Genomic DNA, 20724 nt, shown 5'->3' on the forward strand with positions numbered 1-20724 from the left:
GCGAGAATCAGCATAATACAAGTTGCCATGGTTACCCAACACTTATATTTGGTATAATATATTCCATATTAACACTTTGAACATAGTGCCTATTCATGTGGGGGGAGGGGAGTCTAGAGGGGTGTCACCTATATGGTTCCCGCCCCTTTCATCAAGTTCTCCAGACAGTGATGTCAATTGGGTCCTAGGATCTGGACTCTGACGCACTTTGATTCATTTGTGCCTTCCTTACAGAACCAACACTAGCAGTGATGTGAACAATGACTGGTCACGCCAAAGCGTCCCTGGAGCCAGAGGGCTCTTCTCCTGCCTCCTTTTCTCCCCCAGGCTCACCTCAGCAAAGCGACCTGACGGTCAGTTCCCAAGAGATAACCAGCCAGTTCGCCAGAGCCAGGAGCAAAGAGGACTGGGAGAACCTGGACGGGAGTGAGTTGATTTTCACCTTGGATAAAGATGAAGAGAAAGGAGCTGCCAATTTGCCTGAGAACGCTGTTCTGTATGTGGACACTGGGCAGTGTGAAGGCCAACCTGGATCTTCGTTCCATAGGCCATTCCCCCCGGCTTCTCCTCCAGAGCTGGGCTTCCTGACCGACATGCCCCTCATTCACCTGCCTGGCTTCTCTCCACAGAGCTCCATTGCCCCCCTGAATCTGCAGGGCTCCCCGGGCCCCAAGCCCCTCATTAACTTAGTGAAGTCCCTGTCGACCGAGATACAAGCCAAGGAGAGCTGCCCTCTCAAGCCCCAGCCCTTGCTGAACTTGGTCAAGTCCATTTCAACAGAGATCTCCCACCTGGAGCCCGAGGTGACGCAGTCCAAGTCAGACTCGAAGCTCAACGTGCATCTGTGGAGGCAGATCACCCAGCCCAAGAGCAGAGATGGGGACTCCAGGACAGCCCCCTCCTCCCCCAGTATCTCCCCTTCGGAGAGCAAAGGCAGCTTCTTCAGGGTACAGGAGGCCAAGTTCGAAGACACAAAGAGGAGGTTCTCCGAGGCCATGCAGGAACCTCTCAGCAGGCTCAGCAAAATCATCGGGGACGAGAACAGCATCTCAGCCAAGTATAAACTGCCCCACTCTGGTGCTTACGTCCATGATTCTCCATCCAGCCACAGCGGGGACTGCACTAGTGCGGACGCCAAGGCTGCTAGGCCCAGCCCCGCGAAAGCGGAGAGCGACCGGCCGGGAGACCACGCGAACAAAGCGATCCAGAGGACCCAGGCAAAACACGGCTTCCCCTTGGACCACAAGTGGGGGCCCGCCTTGAACTGCAAGTACGAGATCTGCTCCTGTGGAGACATAATCCAGGTGGTGGAAGTGAAGCAGAGCGAGAACGGCCCAGAGGAGGCGCAGCTGCAGCAGCCCCTGGATGAGCTCCCCACAGCCCAGCCTGCGAGCCCGGTGCCATGCAAAACCCTCGCCTGCGTCGCCATCTTGGCTTACAATTACTTCATCCTGCCTCTGCCCCCTTATCTCTCAGGCCTCTGTCTGGGACTGGCCTGCGGGTTCATGCTGGGCTTCCTGGTCATCCTGCTGTTCGTGCCAAAGCCTTCCCTAGCTCCCCAGCAGAGACAGTACTCACAGGACAAGCTGCGCTCAGAGCTGCTAACGAGGAAGCCACAGGACCCAGATGTCCTCAAGGTAGGAGATATGTTCGGGGGTGGGGGTGATGTCCGCTCAGTGGTCGGTCTGCTCCAGGAGAACAGCAGTTATCCAGACCACGGCTCTGTAATGTGCACAGCCTGTGCAACTCCAGGGCCAGGTAGCCGTGCTCCGAGTGCTGATCATCCCCACAGCGTCTGGGTGCATGCAGACAGTGCTCACCACACAGTAGCACTCCGGCTGCCACAGGAACCTCTGTGGGCCCCAAACATTTGGGACTAGGCTGGCTGCTGGAGAGTGAATTTAATCCACTGGATCAGTGCATGTGATTACCCGGCCCAGCAACTCCAACATCCTACTGCACCGCCCCAGCTAGCATCCTCCTTTAGCTCAGCTGGGGTCTGTCTGTTCAGGTCTAGAGCCCCCATTACCACCACACAATGAATTTATCCCCACATACCCCTGGGAGGTAGGGCAGTGCTGTTATCCCCGTCATGGTAATGAGGTGGGAAACTGAGGCACAGGGAGAGTACACGACTAGCCCATGGTCACACAGGACGCTATAGCAGAGCCAGGAACTCTTGAGTCCCAGTCCCGTACCCATCTTTCCTCCCTAAAGCATTGCTGCTGGCCGGAGACCGGCCTCTTACGTGGAAGGCTAAGCAGCTGGGCATGAAGAGGAGCGGGGCGGGCCCCTCAGTGCCAGGTAGGTAGCAAAGGGGGTTACAAAGGCAGCAGCATGAATTACTTTGAGAGGATTGGACGTCCGGCAGGGGAAGAGAAATGCTTCCTTCTGCGCTGACAAGGTGGGGAGCTGAGCCGCAGCCAAGGCGGGGCAGACACTGAGCAGGAGATTAATGACACAGTAACTCCCAGAACCATGTTGAGCCCAGGACTGGATCGTGTGTGCACCAGTCAAAAGTCCCAGCTACCAGTCCCGCTGCCACAGCGCGCTGGCTGGACGATATTTCAGAGCCAGGGTGAGGAGCGGGCTAATGGCAAAGCAGCCAGGAGGCTGAGCCTTGTGTGTTTTGGAAAGGAGCGAATCTGCTGGAGGTCACAGAAACGTTCGAACAGACACAGGCTTTGGGAGGTCCGGGCCATGATTTCACATTGCTGGTTAAGGGTCACATTAGTTCAAAGGGAATTTATCATCCCCATTTTCTCCAGACATGTGTCAAGCCGGATCGCTTAACGCTGGCAAAGCCCCTCTCGTCTCCAGGGGAGCAGGGCTGGGGTCCAGGGGTTAATTTGCTGTGTTGCTGTTGAAAAGTTGCACTTTATTTGTCCTCGTGGCTTCACGCTGGTGAAAGATAATGTGCACACTCACACACCTACGTGAACACACGCACCCCTTCCCCCTCTCCACTCAGCACACACATCTCTCTGCAAGCATCTGTGCGCACTTGTGCACCCCAGGCCACCCCACGTGCGACATGCACACACACGCCAACTCACACTCACGTCACATCACACCTTACTGCACTCTCATCCCCTCCTACTCAATAGCACATTTCTCATGGGCGTGTCACAGCAATTCTTTTCCAAGTGCAAGCAACCAGCCCAAAAAACAGTCCCCATCACACTGTAGGCAGCAGGGAGCACATACCATGGCTGGTCCCACCATAAATCCACTAGCCAGCCATGGCTGCAAGACGTCATCTCATGCAGACTTTCCCTTACAGAGCTGGATGAACGAGATGTATTTCTACGACCCAGAGACCTACCACCTGTCGCTCACTCACTCGGTCTTTGTGACGCTGGAAGGCTCCGCCATGAAGCTCTCTTACCCCAAGAACAACGTCCCACGCCGAGCCACCTTCGAAGAAGAAACCCTTGACGTGGCCTTTGTCAGCCATCGGCACTACAACATGAGTAACGCCCAGGTAGGGATCTGCCAGAGGAGATAAAATAGTCCCCCAGAATAGCTGAAAGCATCTAATTTAAACTGAGCCAAGACAGGTGGGCATAGCTTTGAATCTGAACTCGTCCCATTGGGGCTGGGTGGTACAGGCCTCATGCTGGATTTCATCCTGCCACATTGTGGATGGGTTTTGGCCTTCAGTGAGAACATTTGGTAAGTCCTTCTCAGCCCAGCTGGACCATTTTGGCCCATCATAGCAAGGCCATTGCTCTTCCTTCACTGTGTCTCCATTAAAGAGAGTCCCCGTGACTGGATGCACCGTGTGATTGTTTCCCCTGTCCCACCAGGCTACACCAAAGAACATATGCACTCCCCAGGTTGAAGGAACAGCTCCGTGTCCCCATGGCTTAGTCTCCCTGCTTGACAGCATTTGTTGGTATTGCAGGTCTTTCTCTTCCCACCTGGCCTGGCCCGAAAGAGGATGTGGAACAAGAAATATCCCATCTGCATTCTGTTCCCAGACCAAGAGGACCAGAATTTCAGAAGCTCAAATGACCATGACATTGAGCTCCCAAGAGATGAAAGCCTGAAAATGACTCAGATACCAGGCCAAGACATCCCCCTGAAGCCTCCAGGGGACCTCCAGGAAAGGACCCTCTACCTCTTTGGAAGAACAGGAAGGGACAAAGAAGAGTGGTTCCAACATCTCATGACAGCCTCCCGAGGGGACTGTCACGAGGTGCAGAGTGCCAGCTGGAGAGAAGGCAAATTTGGTAAAACATTCTGCCCATGGTGGCCTCTTTGCATGTAGGCAAATACAGATAATCCAATGGTGGAGGTCACTTCTATAGCCATGGGCTTTAATCGGCTTGCTGTGGGCTAAATCCACCATGGGGGTAAACAGATATAATCCCACTAAAGTCAAAGGAGTTGAGCCCAATTGTGCAAGCACTAAATCTGGAGAAAGACAGAGGGGGATGTCTGGTGGTAGATGGACCGATCAGCTTCAACCATGCCCCAGCCTAAAAGCATTTTCAGCAACTCTTTAGCAACAGATTTGCTGACATTCTACATGGCAGGCTTATCGGGAGGTACCAGGCTTTAAAAATCTCAATATTCATGGCAACCAGTAAAACTCTGAGCAAGAGTCCTTACGTTGAGATAAACAATAACTAGCTTCAGAAGCTGGTGTGGTGGGATGCAGTCCGGGTTCATTGTCCCTGACGGCAAATCTCACTCAGCTCTATAAACAACTACCCCGATTGAGCTGCAGCAAAGGGTGCTGGAAGCATGCTGGATGTGCCTGCCGAGGCCTCGCTCGCCTGCAGAGATATGCAGAGTGCATGCAGTGTATTGCATTGGTGACTGGGAGAGAGGCACTGTCTGGTGGCCTGAGCAACAAACTAGGAACCAGGAACTTCTGAATTCTAAACCTGGCTCCAACTTGGAGACAGTTTGAGTGAGTCGCTGCATCCATCTATGCCTCGGTTTCTCTGTCTGTGCAATGGAACTAATGATACCCATTGCCCTTATAGGGGAGTTATGAGGATTAACTGGCTGAAGTGTGGCAAATGCTTTGAAGTTGAATAGAAAAATCTGATCATTACTGCTCAGGCATTTTGCATCTTCCTCCTGGGCAGGGAAAGACTCCTCCCTTTCCTAGATGCACAATTGTATCTCAGAGAGCATCTACACTTTGAGCCACAGAGGGGGCGATTCCCAGCTTGAGGAGACGTCTCTGCGGTAGCTCTGATCAACTGGTGTGCTATACAGAGAGCGTAGCCACGGCGGTGGGAGGGGGCTAGCTGCCCTGAGTATGTACCCATCTGAGATGCTCGGTGTGTACTCAAGGTGGCTGGCCCCTCCCGCTGCTCACCCCGCTAAGCGGCACCCTGCTGACAGCACACTAGCTCAAGCACAGTGAGCGTGAGTCCATCTCCTCCACCTGGGAAAACCTCCCCCCCAGCTTGAAGAGTAGACCTACCCTCAGTGCTGATGGGTCTGTCCTTCCATCCGTCTGGCTTTGCAGTACGCCATTCGCTTGCAATGCTCCTCTTTCTCCACTCACCTCAACAGAACGCAGCCAGAGCACTAGCTCCATTTATTTCTGTTTCCCAGGTTTTGGTCCAAACCAGCTCTCCAGCCCTTCAGGAAAGGACATCAACAGCAGTGGCAGCAGCCGAGGAAGCACGGACGACATCCCTTTGTTGTTCAGACCCAAGGATCTAGCTGGGACCGTCCGGCAGAAGATTCTTCTGGACTACAGCACCTACATGTCCCAGATAGTCCAGCCAGAAACGGGCACCAACCCCCTCCAGAGCCCCTGTCACAGCGCCATGGGCAGCCCAACCCCCCAAAAGGTGAGTGGAGCCAACGGCGTAGTCTGGCAAGAAATCCAGATGCTTAGAGAAACAGACATGTGAATTCTTACAAAAGACTTGCCCATGCCCCTCAGCTCACTTCATCCTTTCTAGGCCCTCTAGTCTGGAACTAGAATCTCCCAAGCTATCTGTGTCAATACGACATCCAATAGATGGCCAAATTCCACAACCACTCGAGGACCTCTCTGCATTTGCACTTCCTGACAGTGCTTTAAACAAAGGCAATGTTCGTAAAGAACTAACGGGGGGTTATTAGAAATGGCTCTGATCCCATAAATTCTCTGACCTCATAAATTCGTGTTCTCAAGAGCTGGGTAGATCAATGTTGGTGCTTCCATTAATACTTGCGTTATAGCTGGGACCACAGTGTCATCTCATAGACTCATAAAGTACTTGAAAAAGAATGCATAATGTTATGGCAACTTAGTCAACATAGAAATTAATTTCTGCTAATTGTGAATCAATTATTATTCCAGACACTTAGGAATGTCCCTGTCATTTACATGTTACCCATTACTCCATCACAGGCTGCATTCTTGGAAGGATATTTTTGACACACTGAAAAATAAGGCAGAGCCTTCAGGTTCATTGACTTCAGGACAGTCTCTGTTGATCTATCGCTCTCTTTTCCCATTTGCTCCAACCCAGGAGAGTGGTGTGGTCCTTTGATGAGATGCATGGATTCTGTTAGCTTTTCCTTATTGACTCCAGGTTTCCTTGGGATCCCATTCCATTGTCTCATAGTATTTTCTTCTCTGAGACTTTCAGCTATTAATAGGAAAGAAAGAATGAATGTAGATCCTCTCTTGGGTGTAAGCAGAAGGACGTGAACAAGAGCACATTCCCTGTAAGGGAAAAAATCATGTCTTTCATGTCTCTCCAGATACCAAAGAGCTGACCTATGTGAATATCTGGGCCTCCTAGATGCTACGAAAATATAACTAATAAACAATAGCAATAATGAATCAGAGTCTGTTGACAGGCAAACCCCATAAGATTGGCAGGGCTGTTCAGAGAAGCACCTGCAAGCCTCGATGCTTCTGTGAGCCTCTTTGGGTTGGAAGAGTAGTGAGATCACCCCTTTGGGTCTCCAGTTGCACCCGCGCCTTCAGCCTCAGAGTTTAGTCAGCCCATGATACATTACTGGAAATAGGAAGCACCTGCAAGTTATCATCATCCTCACCATCCTTTTCCCTTACACAGTGATGTAAAAAGTGCCTGAATCTCATCTTCCTCCCCCGTTTTATAGACGGGGAAACTGAGATATTGAGAGGCCAAGCTGGGACTCAATCCTAAACCTTTTTTGTGCCCGTTCCCCTACTGTAACCACTAGACCATGCTACATGCCTGTGCCTATAATTGTCTCTCTCTCAGAGGTACAGTGTAGTTAGTTACTACGGGCCGGTTTCCTTATTGCTCTGCACCTTCCGCCGTCACTTACCCAGTGCAGCATGCGGCAATCTGAAATTTTTCACTCCCATTGCCCTGGATATGAATGACTGCACAAGGTGCTGCGGCCCTGGGGATCAGGTCCTCTGGAGATATGTTTATATATATATAGTCTTTTCTAAATACAGTATGTGAGTGGCAGGGATAGTACTGTATCAGAGGGGTAGCCGTGTTAGTCTGGATCTGTAAAAGCAGCAAAGAATCCTGTGGCACCTTATAGACTAACAGACGTTTTGGAGCATGAGCTTTCATGGGTGAATACCCACTTCTTCAGATGCATGTGGTGGAAATTTCCAGGGGCAGGTATATATGCTAGCAAGCAAGCTAGAGATAACGAGGTCAGTTCAATCAGGGAGGATGAGGCCCTGTTCTAGCAGTTGAGGTGTGAAAACCAAGAGAGGAGAAACTGGTTCTGTAGGTGGCAAGCCATTCACAGTCTTTGTTCAATCCTGAGCTGATGGTGTCAAATTTGCAGATGAACTGAAGCTCAGCAGTTTCTCTTTGAAGTCTGGTCCTGAAGTTTTTTTTGCTGCAGGATGGCCACCTTAAGGTCTGCTATAGTGTGGCCAGGGAGGTTGAAGTGCTCTCCTACAGGTTTTTGTATATTGCCATTCCTAATGTCTGATTTGTGTCCATTTATCCTTTTCCGTAGAGACTGTCCAGGGATAGTACTGTACACTCATATGATCTGATACTTACATTACGTGTCAGCATTTGTTGGTCTCATTCATTCTGTAGCGTATACGTGGCCCATTTTCAAACATTCTTATTTCTCTCGTGCACGCTCTTTTTTAAGTTCCTCAGGGAAATGAATGGCAGCAGTGAACTGTCCATGGCTTGGATGAATGCACTGGTTGGGCGAATCTTCTGGGACTTCCTGAGGGAGAAATATTGGATGGACCAAGTGTCAAACAAGATCCAGAAGAAGTTAAGCAAAATCAAGGTGAGACGCTATGGATCTTTGATTTCCCTTCCAGAAGAACCTCACAGTGTTCCACCTGTCTCATTGGCTGGGGAATTGGTAGGAAACTTTACAACCAGGGTTCATCATTAAAAGGGTTTATTAGGGAATTGGGAATTCATTTTTGGAATCATTTAAAATCAAGATTAGATGCTTTTCTCAAAGACACACGCAAGCTCACATCAATTCAGGACAGTCCTACAGCCTGTGCTATGTCAGACAAGATGATCCCAATGGCCTCTTCTAGCTTTATAATCTATGAATTAACAGCGCAGTTCGGAAGCGCTTATTCAAACCCAGCCTGGGTCAGCGGTGACGGAGAGCCCTTTGCTGCTGACTCTGCTTGCCTTTGGGCACAAGTTGGTCTCAGATCAGTTCTTAGTGGGACAGGCACCCACACCACAAAACTCTTTAGCACAATGGGTTCCTTTACTGGCTCTCTCAGCAAGGAGGCCAAGGATAAATGCGGCCATAGAGATGGCAATCTCCGCTCCCCCACTCTCCCCCCCTAAAAGGCCTCTCTCCAGGGTAGGGACAAAGCATGTCGGCAGAGAGCAGAGTATGGGGAAATGTGCCCATCTGAAATCAGTTAGAAAAGGTTTGAAGTAGATTGGTTTTGGGAGAGGCCTCATATTGGACCTTCAGTGAGCACTAAGATTCTGTCAGTACTTGGAGACGCTTATGATCCATCCATTAAGCCAGCATGGATGGAGCAAGCAGCATGTATTAGCCAGGGTACAAATTCAGACATTCTGAGGAGCCCTTCTCCTAAACGGTTTTCTACTCTGCCCTCCCCCAGGACTGTTCTTCACTGCGTTAGGAGTTGTCTGGTTTTAATGACATGTTTAATTAAAAATTTAACCCCAGGGATCCAGCAAGTCTATACCTGTGAGATGGAGATGGAGGGTGACTTTAAAAAAAAAGCTAGACGGGAGGACAGTTTGCTTGGAGAATTGTTTGAGACACAGAAAAATGTAGCAGCTACACCTACAGAAACCAACTGTCATAGAGAACAATCCTGCATTTGGGCTTTGGGGGATGGACCCAGTAGATCTTACCCATCTCTCATTTCTGCAGTTGGAATAATGCTCACCCTCCTGTAGTGGCTTCACGGAGATGGGCCCCTATCCTTGCTGGACAGCTCAGCCAGGGCCTCTTTAAACAGCCCAGTAGCCTCATTTCTGATTTCTGATTAATGATAAGTGCTTCCCTTCTGCATCTGTTTGGAAGGAGATTGGGTTTAATCGCTCTTGTTTGTTCTCGCTCCAACCTAGCTCCCGTATTTTATGAACGAACTCACTCTCACCGAGCTGGACATGGGGACATCCATCCCCCTCGTTCTCAGTGCCTCCAATCCGATCATTGATAACCGAGGTAAGGACCCCCTCCCACCTGGTTCAGTGCATTCGCGCCAGGCCTTAGCCCCCGTCACTTTGCATTAATGTAGGAACTGGGCTCAAGACTTTTTTTAAAAAACATGTTTTGGGACGATTAAAGCATCCCCGTGAAAAGTGACCATCCCTTGTGCCCATCAGCCACGGACAAAGACCATTTTAGAGCAACAAGTCTGTAAAAGTTACTTGTTGGCAACTATTTGACACGAGCTTGGTTCCACCACAGTGATGGCACTGTCTGCTTCATCCAAAGAGCATTCAATCAATGGGAGCTTTACATTGACTTCCAGGAGCTTTGGGTCCAGCCGTATGGCATTGCTAATGCACCCACAACCAGATCATCCTACAGTCCAGTATTCCACAGAGACTGACCTCTGCTGTCACTCTGAGGAGGGATCCCTCCGGATCAGGGTGGCGACACGTTGGTGGGGCTGTAAGGGAGAAGCTTGAATTGTTGCTGCCCAGAGCTTCCCTGTGCTCTGGCCTCTGATCTCCAGGGCTGTCAATCCTGCACCTTCCTCCATCATTAATTGACTGACAAAAGAAACCCAAGGTGGGCATTTTATAGAATCATAGAATATCAGGGTTGGAAGGGACCTCAGGAGGTCATCTAGTCCAACCCCCTGCTCAAAGCAGGACCAATTCCCAACTAAATCATCCCAGCCAGGGCTTTGTCAAGCCTGACCTTAAAAACCTCTAAGGAAGGAGATTCCACCACCACCCTAGGGAACCCATTCCATTGCTTCACCACCCTCCTCGTGAAATAGTGTTTCCTAATATCCAACCTAGACCTCCCCCACTGCAACTTGAGACCATTGCTCCTTGTTCTGTTAGTGAACCAAACTGAGACAGCTACAGCTGGGGGCCAGTATGAACTGGAGGGTTATAACTGGGGGGTGCTATATACTAGGAACCCACCCCCCGGGCAGTGAGAGCCCCTTGCCCTGGTGGAAAACAGGGCAAGTAGAACACCCAAAACCAATCGGCCCCTTCCCTGAGGAGGCCATTGCAATGGGAGGACAGGGAAGGGCAGTTGTCAACGCTGCTAAGTGTCATCCCAGGGGAGCCCTGGGGAAATGGCGAGTTGGCAGTCTCCTGGGGAAAGGAAGAAGCATGTCAAGTGGCAGAAGAGTCCAGGACTGCCTCACGGACAGGAAAAGAGAAGGCTTGGAGTAGAGGAAGGAGCATGGGGAGAGGCCGGGTGTAGAGAAAGGCAGGCATTGAGGCAGGGTGCCGGATTAACCCTTCCAGCATCACAGCCAGCGCTTCCATGCCCACACCCACTTTGTTCCACACGGGTGGCCACTTGGAGAGTCACGTAGCAACCAGCCTGAGGGTGACAGAGGGGTTAGCCACTCACAGTGAAGCACAGCTTGGAAGAAAGGCTTATGGGAAGGTCACAAACGCTTCCCCAAAATGGGGTGCATTTGGGGGAGATGCCACTGGATCCCCTAGACCGTGGCACCAGTCTTTCTCCATCCGAGGCATCCCACAACCCAGCTGTGGCAGCACGTTAACCCTCCCAAGTCTCCAGTTATCCCCTCTAAAAAGGTCAACCTCCCCCCGCCATCTCCCCCAGGAGTTCATTCAATAGAGGTGCTGGATTAATATTTCATCCCCACACACTGTTTGCCAGGGACTTCTTGCCATGGAGGAATAAAGCTTGTGTTGACCCCCTCTCCCTCATGCACGTCCCCTCACATCCCTCCAGATCTCCCACCAGCACCTCAGTCTCCATTCCAGCTGTGCAGCCTCAGATAAAGCAGGCGAGAGCATGCAGGGACTCGGTGTTTGGGAATGTGTGACCCACTGCCCACACTCCCAGGAGGCTGGTGAAAAGGGGACAGAGGAGCAGAAAATAAAGGGGCCACACTGAGTCTTCAAACAGACCCCTCTTCCTCCTACCAGCGGCCGACTCAGCACGGTAATAATTGGTCTGTGCAGCCAGAAGCCAGGACAGTGCAGTCCTTGCTACAGGCATCACAAGAACCTGCTGAATTTCCCAATGTGTGGAACAGGGATCCTGCATTATTAATGTCAGGATAAAGGCCTCGCCCAGGATTGGTGCCCCACAGTGCTAGAGGTTGTGTGTATGTACGCACACACACAAACACACACTCTCTCTCTCTCTCTCCCACCCCCATTTCACTGGTGGGGCCCAGAGAGATTCAGTGACTCACCCCAGGAGACAGTGGCTACGCTAGGAATTTAACCCAGTGCCTCCTGCCTCTCAGCCTAGGGCACTTCCTCCAGAGCAGCCTCCCTGTATGATGGGAGCAGCAAGGCAGCTGCTACCCAGCCAAGGCCAGGGTGGCTGATTGAACAGGGTAAATTCCACAGTTTCCAGGGTTCGAGGCTCTATGTCACCTGTTCACATCAAGTAGTGAACAAAGGCTCTTATCCTCTGGTGGATCTTCAGGCGCCTATGTGAGAGAGGTCAGTGACCAGAGCCCAGGTCCCACAACGCTGGCATCCCTGCATGAAGCACCTTTGCTGGCAGTCTCAGCAGAGCAGCCAAGGGTCACGAATAGAGAGGGAGGCATGACAGGGCTGAGGGAGGGAAGGCTGGATAGATAGATGCTGAGCTTCCCTCTCCTCCCAAAAGGTGGTCCATCCCGGCACCATGATGAGGCAACGAGGGGAAGCTGGTACTGCCCATGAGATACTGGCTCTTGGGCCAGCACCTTTCCCAAGTACCAATCCAATGAGGCTTTGTATCAGGCACCTCGCATCCTCCCAGACACCGCAGATTCATGGGACCGTGGGTCACCTGCATCCTGTCCTCTCTGCAGGGCTTTGGGTGGACCTGGAAGTCATCTACAACGGCGCCCTACAGATGACACTGGAGACAAAGATGAACTTGTGCAAGTTGGGGAAAGAGGCACTGGCAGAGGAGAGTGGGCAGGCAGCTGCTGATGGGCAAGGGTAAGTCACTAAAGCGTTACTGGGCCCTTCACTCCTGCGACATAGAATTATAGAAGATGATTAGGGTTGTAAGAGACCTCAGGAGGTCATCTAATCCAACCCCCTGCTCAGAGCAGGACCAAGCCCAACTAAATCATCCCAGCCAGGGCTTTGTCAAGCCAGACCTTAAAAAAGTCTAATGAAGGAGATTCCACCACCTCCCTAGGGAACCCATTCCAGGGCTTTACCACCCTCCTAGTGACATCAGGGCGGGGGAGACCCTCGTCCAACTGTCCCTCTAGAAGGTAGTCAGTTCTGTAACCGTGCTCAGTAAGAGCACTGGGTTTTGACGTGACTATGAAGCCTTTGTGAATTAATTCAAGGCACCCAGGACGCTGCATTGTTCTGTCTCTACACTGAACAGAAAGCGCTTTATAATTCAGTGCAGTCTGCAAAATCATGGGTCTGAAGGCACTTTGTACATCTACAGCCATCTACAGCTCACCTCCCTGCCGGGTGGCACAGGAGAAATGGATTTAACTCCATGTTCTCTTCACGCTGCCTTCTAATGAGAAGGAACCTGGTCAGTCTTGATCTGAAGCAGCGTCTTAGAAGAGATCGGATTATTCCAGAGCAAGGGGACAAGGTGTCTGATACTAGGGGCCGTCCGGAGTCACATACCATCCAGCTGTGGGAGAAGGAATAAGTCGAATGAAAATAAATCAACTCAGTTTGGAGGGTTTTATCAGGCCATCTGTGCTGAATATTTTCCATTTGTCTGAGCAGGATGGAGACAGCTGGGAAGTTAGTTCTAGGAAAGAGTAATTAATAAAATAAAAAGATAAGAAGCGTTTGCCTGTGGTTTGTTTGTCATGACCAGCTTGTGCGCCGACTTAGCTGACAGCCTCATTCCGGACTTGTCCTAATCTCTAATCGTTTTATCAGTGATCAAAACAAAAATCTGCCCCCTCCCCATATGCCACTTTGGGTTTTTTTAAATCAGGACAAAATGTTCTGTCCGGAGCTGTGAATGTTCCCATGGCCTGGTGTTCTTCCCATGCTGCTCCTGGGCACAGAGCCTCTGGCCCCATTCTCCATTTAACTGGGCCCTGTTGAAAGCACAGATGGGCTGGAAAGTTAAACCTTTTGTAACATGAACAGCTGTAGGCGAGGAGAGGGGACGGCCCAGAAGTGGGTGAATTCTGAGTTGCTCCAGATAATGTAAAACGCATGGGAAGACAGGCATAGAAGGAACGAGGCTTTTGCTCCATGCTGTGTCCTGCTCTTCAAAAAGAAGTCTGCGGGGGGGACAAACGTCATAGAATCATAGGGCTGGAAGGGACCTCGAGAGGTCTCTAGTCCAGTCCCCTGCACTCATGGCAGAACTAAGTATTATCTAGACCATCCCTGACAGGTGTTTGTCCAACCTGCTCTTAAAAATCTCCAATGATGGAGATTCTACAGCCTCCCTAGGCAATTTATTCCAGTGCTTAACCGCCCTGACAGTTAGGAACTTTTTCCTAATGTCCAACTTAAACTTCCCTTGTTGTAATTTAAGCCCATTGCTTCTTGTCCTATCCTGAGAGATTAAGAACAACAATTTTTCTCCCTCCTCCTGTTAACAACCTTTTATGTACTTGAAAACTGTTATCATGCCCCCCCCCCCAGTCTTCTCTGTCCTCTCCCTCTTGGTTCAAATGCAACTCCAGGTTCCTAGTGCTCTTCTTACCATCTGAAAGTATATGAAATAAGCGGGTGGATCTTGGTCTAGCTCGTGGTGGACTTGTGTGCACAATGCAGCCAGCAAAGCTAGCTGAGAAGCCAAGGGCTGGTTAAGCACAGAAACTGGATCTGCTGCAGCCCACTTACATGATCTTGTCTCCGAGGTGGTGGAATGGAGGAAACTTGTACTAGCCTGGCCTTTTGCTGTACTTGACCAGCCGTGAACAAGGTTGCCAACTACTCGTAATGAATCACACTAATCACATACACTTGGCCCGTCCTTCCCACAGCATGTTGCAAACCGTCACCTATTCATCAGAGAGTGATCTGCTGGGATGTCCTTAGCATTATTGGAAGAGTCTGTTGTACAGACTGAACAAAAAGACTCGCCTGCCCCCAACCAACTCCCAATCTAGGACAAGCGACGACTGAGGGGTACAGAGAAAGGGATACATGAGACAAGACTGGTCAGCATGATAGGCAGTCATCTCAGAGGCCGAACCATTGTCAAGTTTTTTGTTGTCCTCAACAGTGAAGGAGAGTTTGGAGGAGAGATCCGAAGGAGGGCTATGAGGTAGCTCTGTGGGTGTTTATGGGGAGCTTCTCCCAGATGTGATGGGAGAAACACGAAGATGCTTGTTTGAAAAAGTAATGAGTAGGTGATGGAGGCTGCAATCACGGGCAGATGGGAGGTGGGAGCTGACAGCTCAGTAGCAAGTAGAGATGCTAGGTAGGGTCAGGGTTGAAAGTGAAGACAAGCAGCTTCTGCTTGATGCAGGACCAGTGGATGGATGATGGTCAAAGCAATAGGCTGGGAGACTGATCTTTGCAGACAGCATTCTGACTGGCTATTAGCCAGACAGGCTAGCATTTCTCAAGGCCAGAGAGAAGGACGCTGCAGTAACGGAGATGAGAGATGATGAGATGCTGGCCAAGAGTTTTAGCTGCCTGGATGGATAGGAAAGGCCACATCTTACCACGTATGTAAAAAGAATCTGCAAGTCTTAGACACAGCCTGGATGTGAATAGCCTAGAGAGAGATGCAAGTCAGAGGCAGGATGGTGGTGGTGTCATGGTGATCGAGAAAGGAGCTATGTGGGGGGGATTGAGGGGAAAGATTAAAAGCATTGTTTTAGCCACGTTGAGCTTGAGCTGACAGCTGGACATCCACGAGGAGAGGTCAGAGTGACAGGCCGAGATGTTTGGACAGGAGGAGACAGGTCTGGAGCAGAGAGGTAGATCTGAGCTGGAATTGCAGGTTGTAACAAGAATCCTCTCCTGGGCCAGCGCTCTGATGGAAGATGATGGGAGTATCAGGCGCAGCACCAGGATCTTTGTCGCATGTGGGGCTGCTTGCGAGGAGCCCAGATGGGACAGCACCTACCTTGCTTCTGATTCTGTTTTCATCCTGGGTAAATGCACCGAGCCATAATAATTGCTTCGCTTCTGTATTCCTTAGTGCAGGAAGAGAAATTGCTTGTGGTTTGAGTTCACCAGCATGAAGGCCCAGCAGCTGATTGGGTTTGCACTGGGAGGAGGTGGCCAGGGGCTACATTTTAAAGATCCAGGGGTAGCATTTGACTTTAAGGCCGGTCACTCCTGCTTTGTTCCAGCTTTTGCGGGTGAGGATATTGGAAAGCTGTACATCCCAGCAGGACGTGGGGATATTCTGCCAGGGATCATCTGCACAAGATGTACATCCCCATAGTGCTTTACCGAGATAAATCACAAATAGCACAAGGAGAGAGATTCAGAGATACAGCAAAAGTGAAAAGACCAGGCCAAATTCAGCCCTGGCACAGCTTCCACAGTGAACTTCCTGGATGCGCACACACTTACACTGGGCCTCAGCAAGGCCTCATATGTTTTCTGCTGTGATTTGAAAGGAGAAGGAGAGTGATGAGACAGAGGGATCCAGGGAGGCCGTTCCAATTGGCAGGTGCTGCAGAGGAGAAGGCTCTTGCACCAGCCACAGGGAGGAAAGTGACAGAGGAGAGGCTGGTGCTGGAGGAATGGAGAAAACAGGTTGGGGGAGTGGAGAGAAAGCAGCTCGATGAAAGTTTTAACATCATGCTCAGTGGTGCATTAAATCTCTCTGCAACTGGAGCCAAAGCTCTTTGCTTCACCAGCTTCACGCTGGATTCACGATACCTCAGAGCCAAGATGACTCTGCATGGTTTCGATTGCGAGGCATGCATTCCCCTGCCTCCCTACCGCTCCAAATCCCTCGCCTCGCAGAACTGCTCAGCCCTGGCTGGCATCGCTCTGACACAGGAAAGGTAGCGACAAGCCTCCTTTTAACAATACGCTCGGGCAGGGAGCAGCATCAACCTTTGCCTCTCCCAGTACAGCTCTAGGGGGGGTCACTAGATAACAACTCTCCAGCTAACACCCCTCCCCAGAATGCTGGCAGTCTGCATTCCCCCTGCAAAATCCTCCCCAGCCTGGCACTGCAGGTAGGGCAGCGTCACCAGGCCATTTCTTCTTAAAGGGGAGTTAAAGCCCAGGTCCCTTGATAAATGACTTAAATAGAGAACAATGCTGCCTGCAGGGTCGTGCCCCAGCTATCAGCACAAGCCATGCAACAAGAGAGACCAAGGCATGATGCCAGGATGAGCCATTTGCCCTCCGCTGGGGTCACCATGTAGTGGCAAACCCAGCGAGTAGCATGAAGAACTCCAAGGAGATCAGCCCAGCTGGGGCACCCTGCATGGGAGATGGCTCTGGAGCCCCTAAGCCAGTCAGCTGCCCAGACTCTCCTGCATTTAGACAGCGCTGGGTAAGAGTTTCAAAGCCCCTTTAATGGGACCTGGCTGGGCATCCACCTCCAAACTCTCACCCCCAGCGGCAGCTCGGAAAGTCCCTCAAGCTCCAGGACCTGCTGAGTCCCACTAATCCCCTCACCTTAGAAACTGACTCGGAAGAGCCCCATTGTAGCAGGTTCTGACCTCTCCAGTGTCAGGCATGGCCATTGCCTCAGTTTCCCTTCTGATACCATCTCCCTCTTGCTCTTAGTTCACTATAATCCTACAGCTAAATTACACTCCTCCCATGCTGGGGTAAGGAAAGTCCAAATGAAGTCTCCCCTGGGTCACCAGGCCAGCCTGCTCCGGTCACTCTCCGCTCTGTCTCCCAGGGACCTGCAGGAAGACCAACAGATACACACCCCAATCTCCCCTGCGGGCCAGTGCCCAAATCCCCAGTTACTCACCCACTTTCTCCAGGGTCCCTGCAGGTCTACAGGGAATGATAAGAGCTCTCTGTCTGTTTCCCTTTGCAGAGAAGCCTGCAAGCCCTCCCATACCCACACACACCCAAACCTTGTTCTTCCTGCTCTCTTCTCTGTCCTAGGGGGAAAGAGTCAGAGATCTGCTTATATCCTCCTCCTTCCTCCCAATATGCCTGGCTATAATAACCCACAATTCCCAGTGGTCCTGGGAGCTGTAAGTCCCAGAACGCCCTGGTTCTGCATTTAAAATGAGAACAGGCTGTCTCGGGGCTGTAGCCTTAAAGGGCCAGGACACCCTGCTGCATCCAGGTTCATCCTAGTATAAGAAACAGAGGTGACCCTGCCATGTGTCCCTGCCACCGGCTCCTCTTCCCAAGCACCTGGCCCGTGCTGCAGGGCTAAAGGGAAGATGCCAGGGCCATGTTAGCCCCAACAGCCTTTGCTGCTGGCGTCTGTCTGTCTGACACCAGAGAGAGCGCCGGCACGCTGGGGACTAATACAAAGAGCTGTGAGTAAAGGCTTGGCTAGCAATCAGATCTGTGCAGTATGCGGGTGCCACAGCACCAGGACCCCCCCCCAGGGACTCACCCCCTCCCTCTTTGCTTGCAGGGTGAAGCCTCGGGTGATCCTGCTGGCAGACAGCGACGCAGAATCCTCCAGCGCCGGCTCCTCTGACGAAGACATCCTTGCAGCAGAGCCTTCTGGAGCCCTGGGAGAGAGGATTGTCCCTCTTTCTGCTGAAGGGTAAATAATTAATAATAAAATAGTAATAGTAATCCCTAGCCCACCTATAACATTTTCCCTCAGTAGATCTCAAGGCACTTTAAAAAGGAGGTCACCATCATTCCCATTTCACAGATGGGGAAACTGAGGCACAAAGCAGGTAAGTGACTTGCCCAAGATCTCCCAACGAAGCCATGGCAGAGTCAGGACCCGGGTCTCCCGCATCCCAGTCAAACAACCCCCTCTCAGAAGAGGGGCTCCTCAGCTAGCCCTGCCTGCGGGGAGCCACTAGACACCACACCATGAGCACGGGACGGCTGGCTGGCTAGATCATTGAGTCTGACATCCTGCAAAGTCTCCCCGATGAAGCTATTAGGGAAATCTAGAAGGAGAAGAGTCCTAGGAGTGTGAGAGTCTCACACCTGCAGCACCTCCTGCTGGATGGATTTCCGTGTCCTGGGAGCCACGGAGAAGGGTGGCCTGGTCCTGCTGGAGGAGTGTCACAGTGTGATGGACTGCGGGGTGAGGGGGTTCTTCAGGAAGTGAGAGGTGCCCCCAGGATGAATGGGGTGGGGACCAAGTGAGGTGAGGCCCCAGCTTAGCCCCCTGCCTTGCAACAGCCCCCCTTTTTCAGGCTGACGCTGACTCTCCTCTTCCCCCTGCTTAGCCACAGTGGCAGCAACAGCACCAGCCGCAGGATCCTGCGCTTCGTGGATAAGATCGCCAAGTCCAAGTACTTCCAGAAGGCCACGGAAAACGGGTTCATCAAGAAGAAGATTGAGGAGGTGTCCAACACGCCGCTGCTGCTGACTGTGGAAGTCCAGGAGCTGTCCGGGACCTTGGCTGTGAACATTCCTCCACCCCCGACAGACCGAATCTGGTAGGAGCGCCCTTGGGTCCCACCATGCGGTGATTCGCCGCAGAGCCTGGCTTCTACTTCCCAGAGCTTAGTGGAACATGGTCAGGGAGTTTCGGCCTGAGATTTAGGATTAGGAAACTCAACATAAGCAGAAATAGTCTCCCAAAAGAGGGACTGGATTGCTCAGGGGACTGGGCCAGACACATGACACTTTTCTCATCTAGGTCATGGGTTCAAATCCAGCACCAGGTAGTGCTAGTGACCAAAATCTCTTATGGTCTGATGGCTGTTCAGTGGGTCTCAGCCCACCTCCTAATGGATAAGTGTCCCAAACTGGCCCTTTCGCTGGCAGCGTCAGCAGAGAGGCCAATAGCTGTATGGGCCACAGAGACTGCACTCCCCTGTCACCAGGCCGTGTCTGCAGGAGCACAAGAAGTTTGTGATGGTCTCTGCTTCCTTCCTTCCCCCTCCAGGTACAGCTTCCGAATCCCTCCCCAGCTGGAGCTGAAAGTCCACCCGAAGCTGGGTGAGCGGGAAGTCACCTTCATCCACGTCACGGAATGGATTGAGAGAAAGCTGCAGCATGAATTCCAGGTACCTGTGCCCAGAGCACTGGGAGAGGAATGATGAGTGCACTGGGGATGGATCAGAACCAAGGATGGGGCAAGTGGGACCTAAACAATGTAAAGATGGACCTGCAAAGTCTGGGGCCAGATGTTGCAAACCTCAAGTTTTGGCAGTGTTTTGATCCATTTAAAGGAAGGAGATAGAGTCTGGGCATCTCCAAATTCAGTGGTGTTCAGGCCTATGTTTTGGTTCAGGCCAATCTGGAGAGAGCTGAAACCAAACCGAAGTCGGACCTCTTTGGAAAACACGAGTTAAACTTTTTAGGGGTTTGATTCAAATCAATGAAGTGCTCCAAGAGCAGCTGCTCTTGTAGGATTCCCTATCCAGTTGAAACCAGAAGGCGCTGGTGAGACAGCCTTGGCTCCTGAGCTGACCAGCCTGATTCTCATCCCAAAGAGATTCAGCCAAGTTCAGATCCTAGGGGCATCTCCAAGAGTTTGAAGGTGCTACATGCTTTGAGTTATTCTCTCTTTTGCATTCCTTGTTAGACCTGTTATCCATCTACCTTTTATTCTTAGGCTTCTGGTCTGAGGCCATTGGCAAGTCTTAGGAGGAAAGATCTGCTGCAAGTTCCCAAAGGCCCCTGCACCAGCATGGTCTGCTGGGATTTTAGCATCTCCTTAACCAGCTAGGAAGGGCAGAGGTTTGAGAACTCCTAGTTGCCAGTTTCCTGAGCAGCGCCGAACCCTGACTCTAAGCATGGCCAACCACAGCAAGGAAAAGCCATGTCTTCTTGTCTTGTCAGATCTATGGTCATGTACATTTGCTGAGGACATGGTGAGCAGCTAAACAGCACTCAGCCGCCACGGGAAACAGGACCTTCTGATCCCAAAACAGGCTTCTGCCCAGTGAGCTGAAGGAGATGCTCCTTTGGGTTATGGCTCTTGTTGGTCTTTAGCCACTAGGCAGGGGGAAAAAACCCTTATAAACTTGGGAGGGCTGAGTCCAGCCAGCAGAGCTGCACATAGGCATTAGCCACTCCATTACATTGCTGCTAATCATAAGCTGCATCC

General features: G+C 51.3%; 1 protein-coding gene across 3 annotated transcripts in view; it reads left to right on the forward strand.

Annotated features, from left to right (window-relative positions):
- LOC115659139 (testis-expressed protein 2-like) overlaps window positions 1–20724 on the forward strand; it is a 34874-nt gene that overhangs the window by 12877 nt on the left and 1273 nt on the right. The window contains exons 2-11 of one of the 3 annotated variants that reach the window (XM_030578995.1): window positions 235–1637; window positions 3284–3484; window positions 3908–4235; window positions 5581–5822; window positions 8089–8235; window positions 9528–9627; window positions 12440–12572; window positions 18112–18246; window positions 18893–19105; window positions 19558–19678. In XM_030578995.1, coding sequence (XP_030434855.1) covers window positions 261–1637; window positions 3284–3484; window positions 3908–4235; window positions 5581–5822; window positions 8089–8235; window positions 9528–9627; window positions 12440–12572; window positions 18112–18246; window positions 18893–19105; window positions 19558–19678 — 2997 coding nt within the window. In that variant the 5' untranslated portion in view covers window positions 235–260. Of the gene's footprint in view, window positions 1–217; window positions 1638–3283; window positions 3485–3907; window positions 4236–5580; window positions 5823–8088; window positions 8236–9527; window positions 9628–12439; window positions 12573–13041; window positions 13366–18111; window positions 18247–18892; window positions 19106–19557; window positions 19679–20724 lie in introns of those variants that run through there. The other 2 variants (XM_030578997.1, XM_030578998.1) reach the window with 2 other exon arrangements.

The sequence above is a fragment of the Gopherus evgoodei genome, chromosome 10 (genome assembly GCF_007399415.2).
Source record: "Gopherus evgoodei ecotype Sinaloan lineage chromosome 10, rGopEvg1_v1.p, whole genome shotgun sequence".
NCBI lineage: Eukaryota > Metazoa > Chordata > Testudines > Testudinidae > Gopherus > Gopherus evgoodei.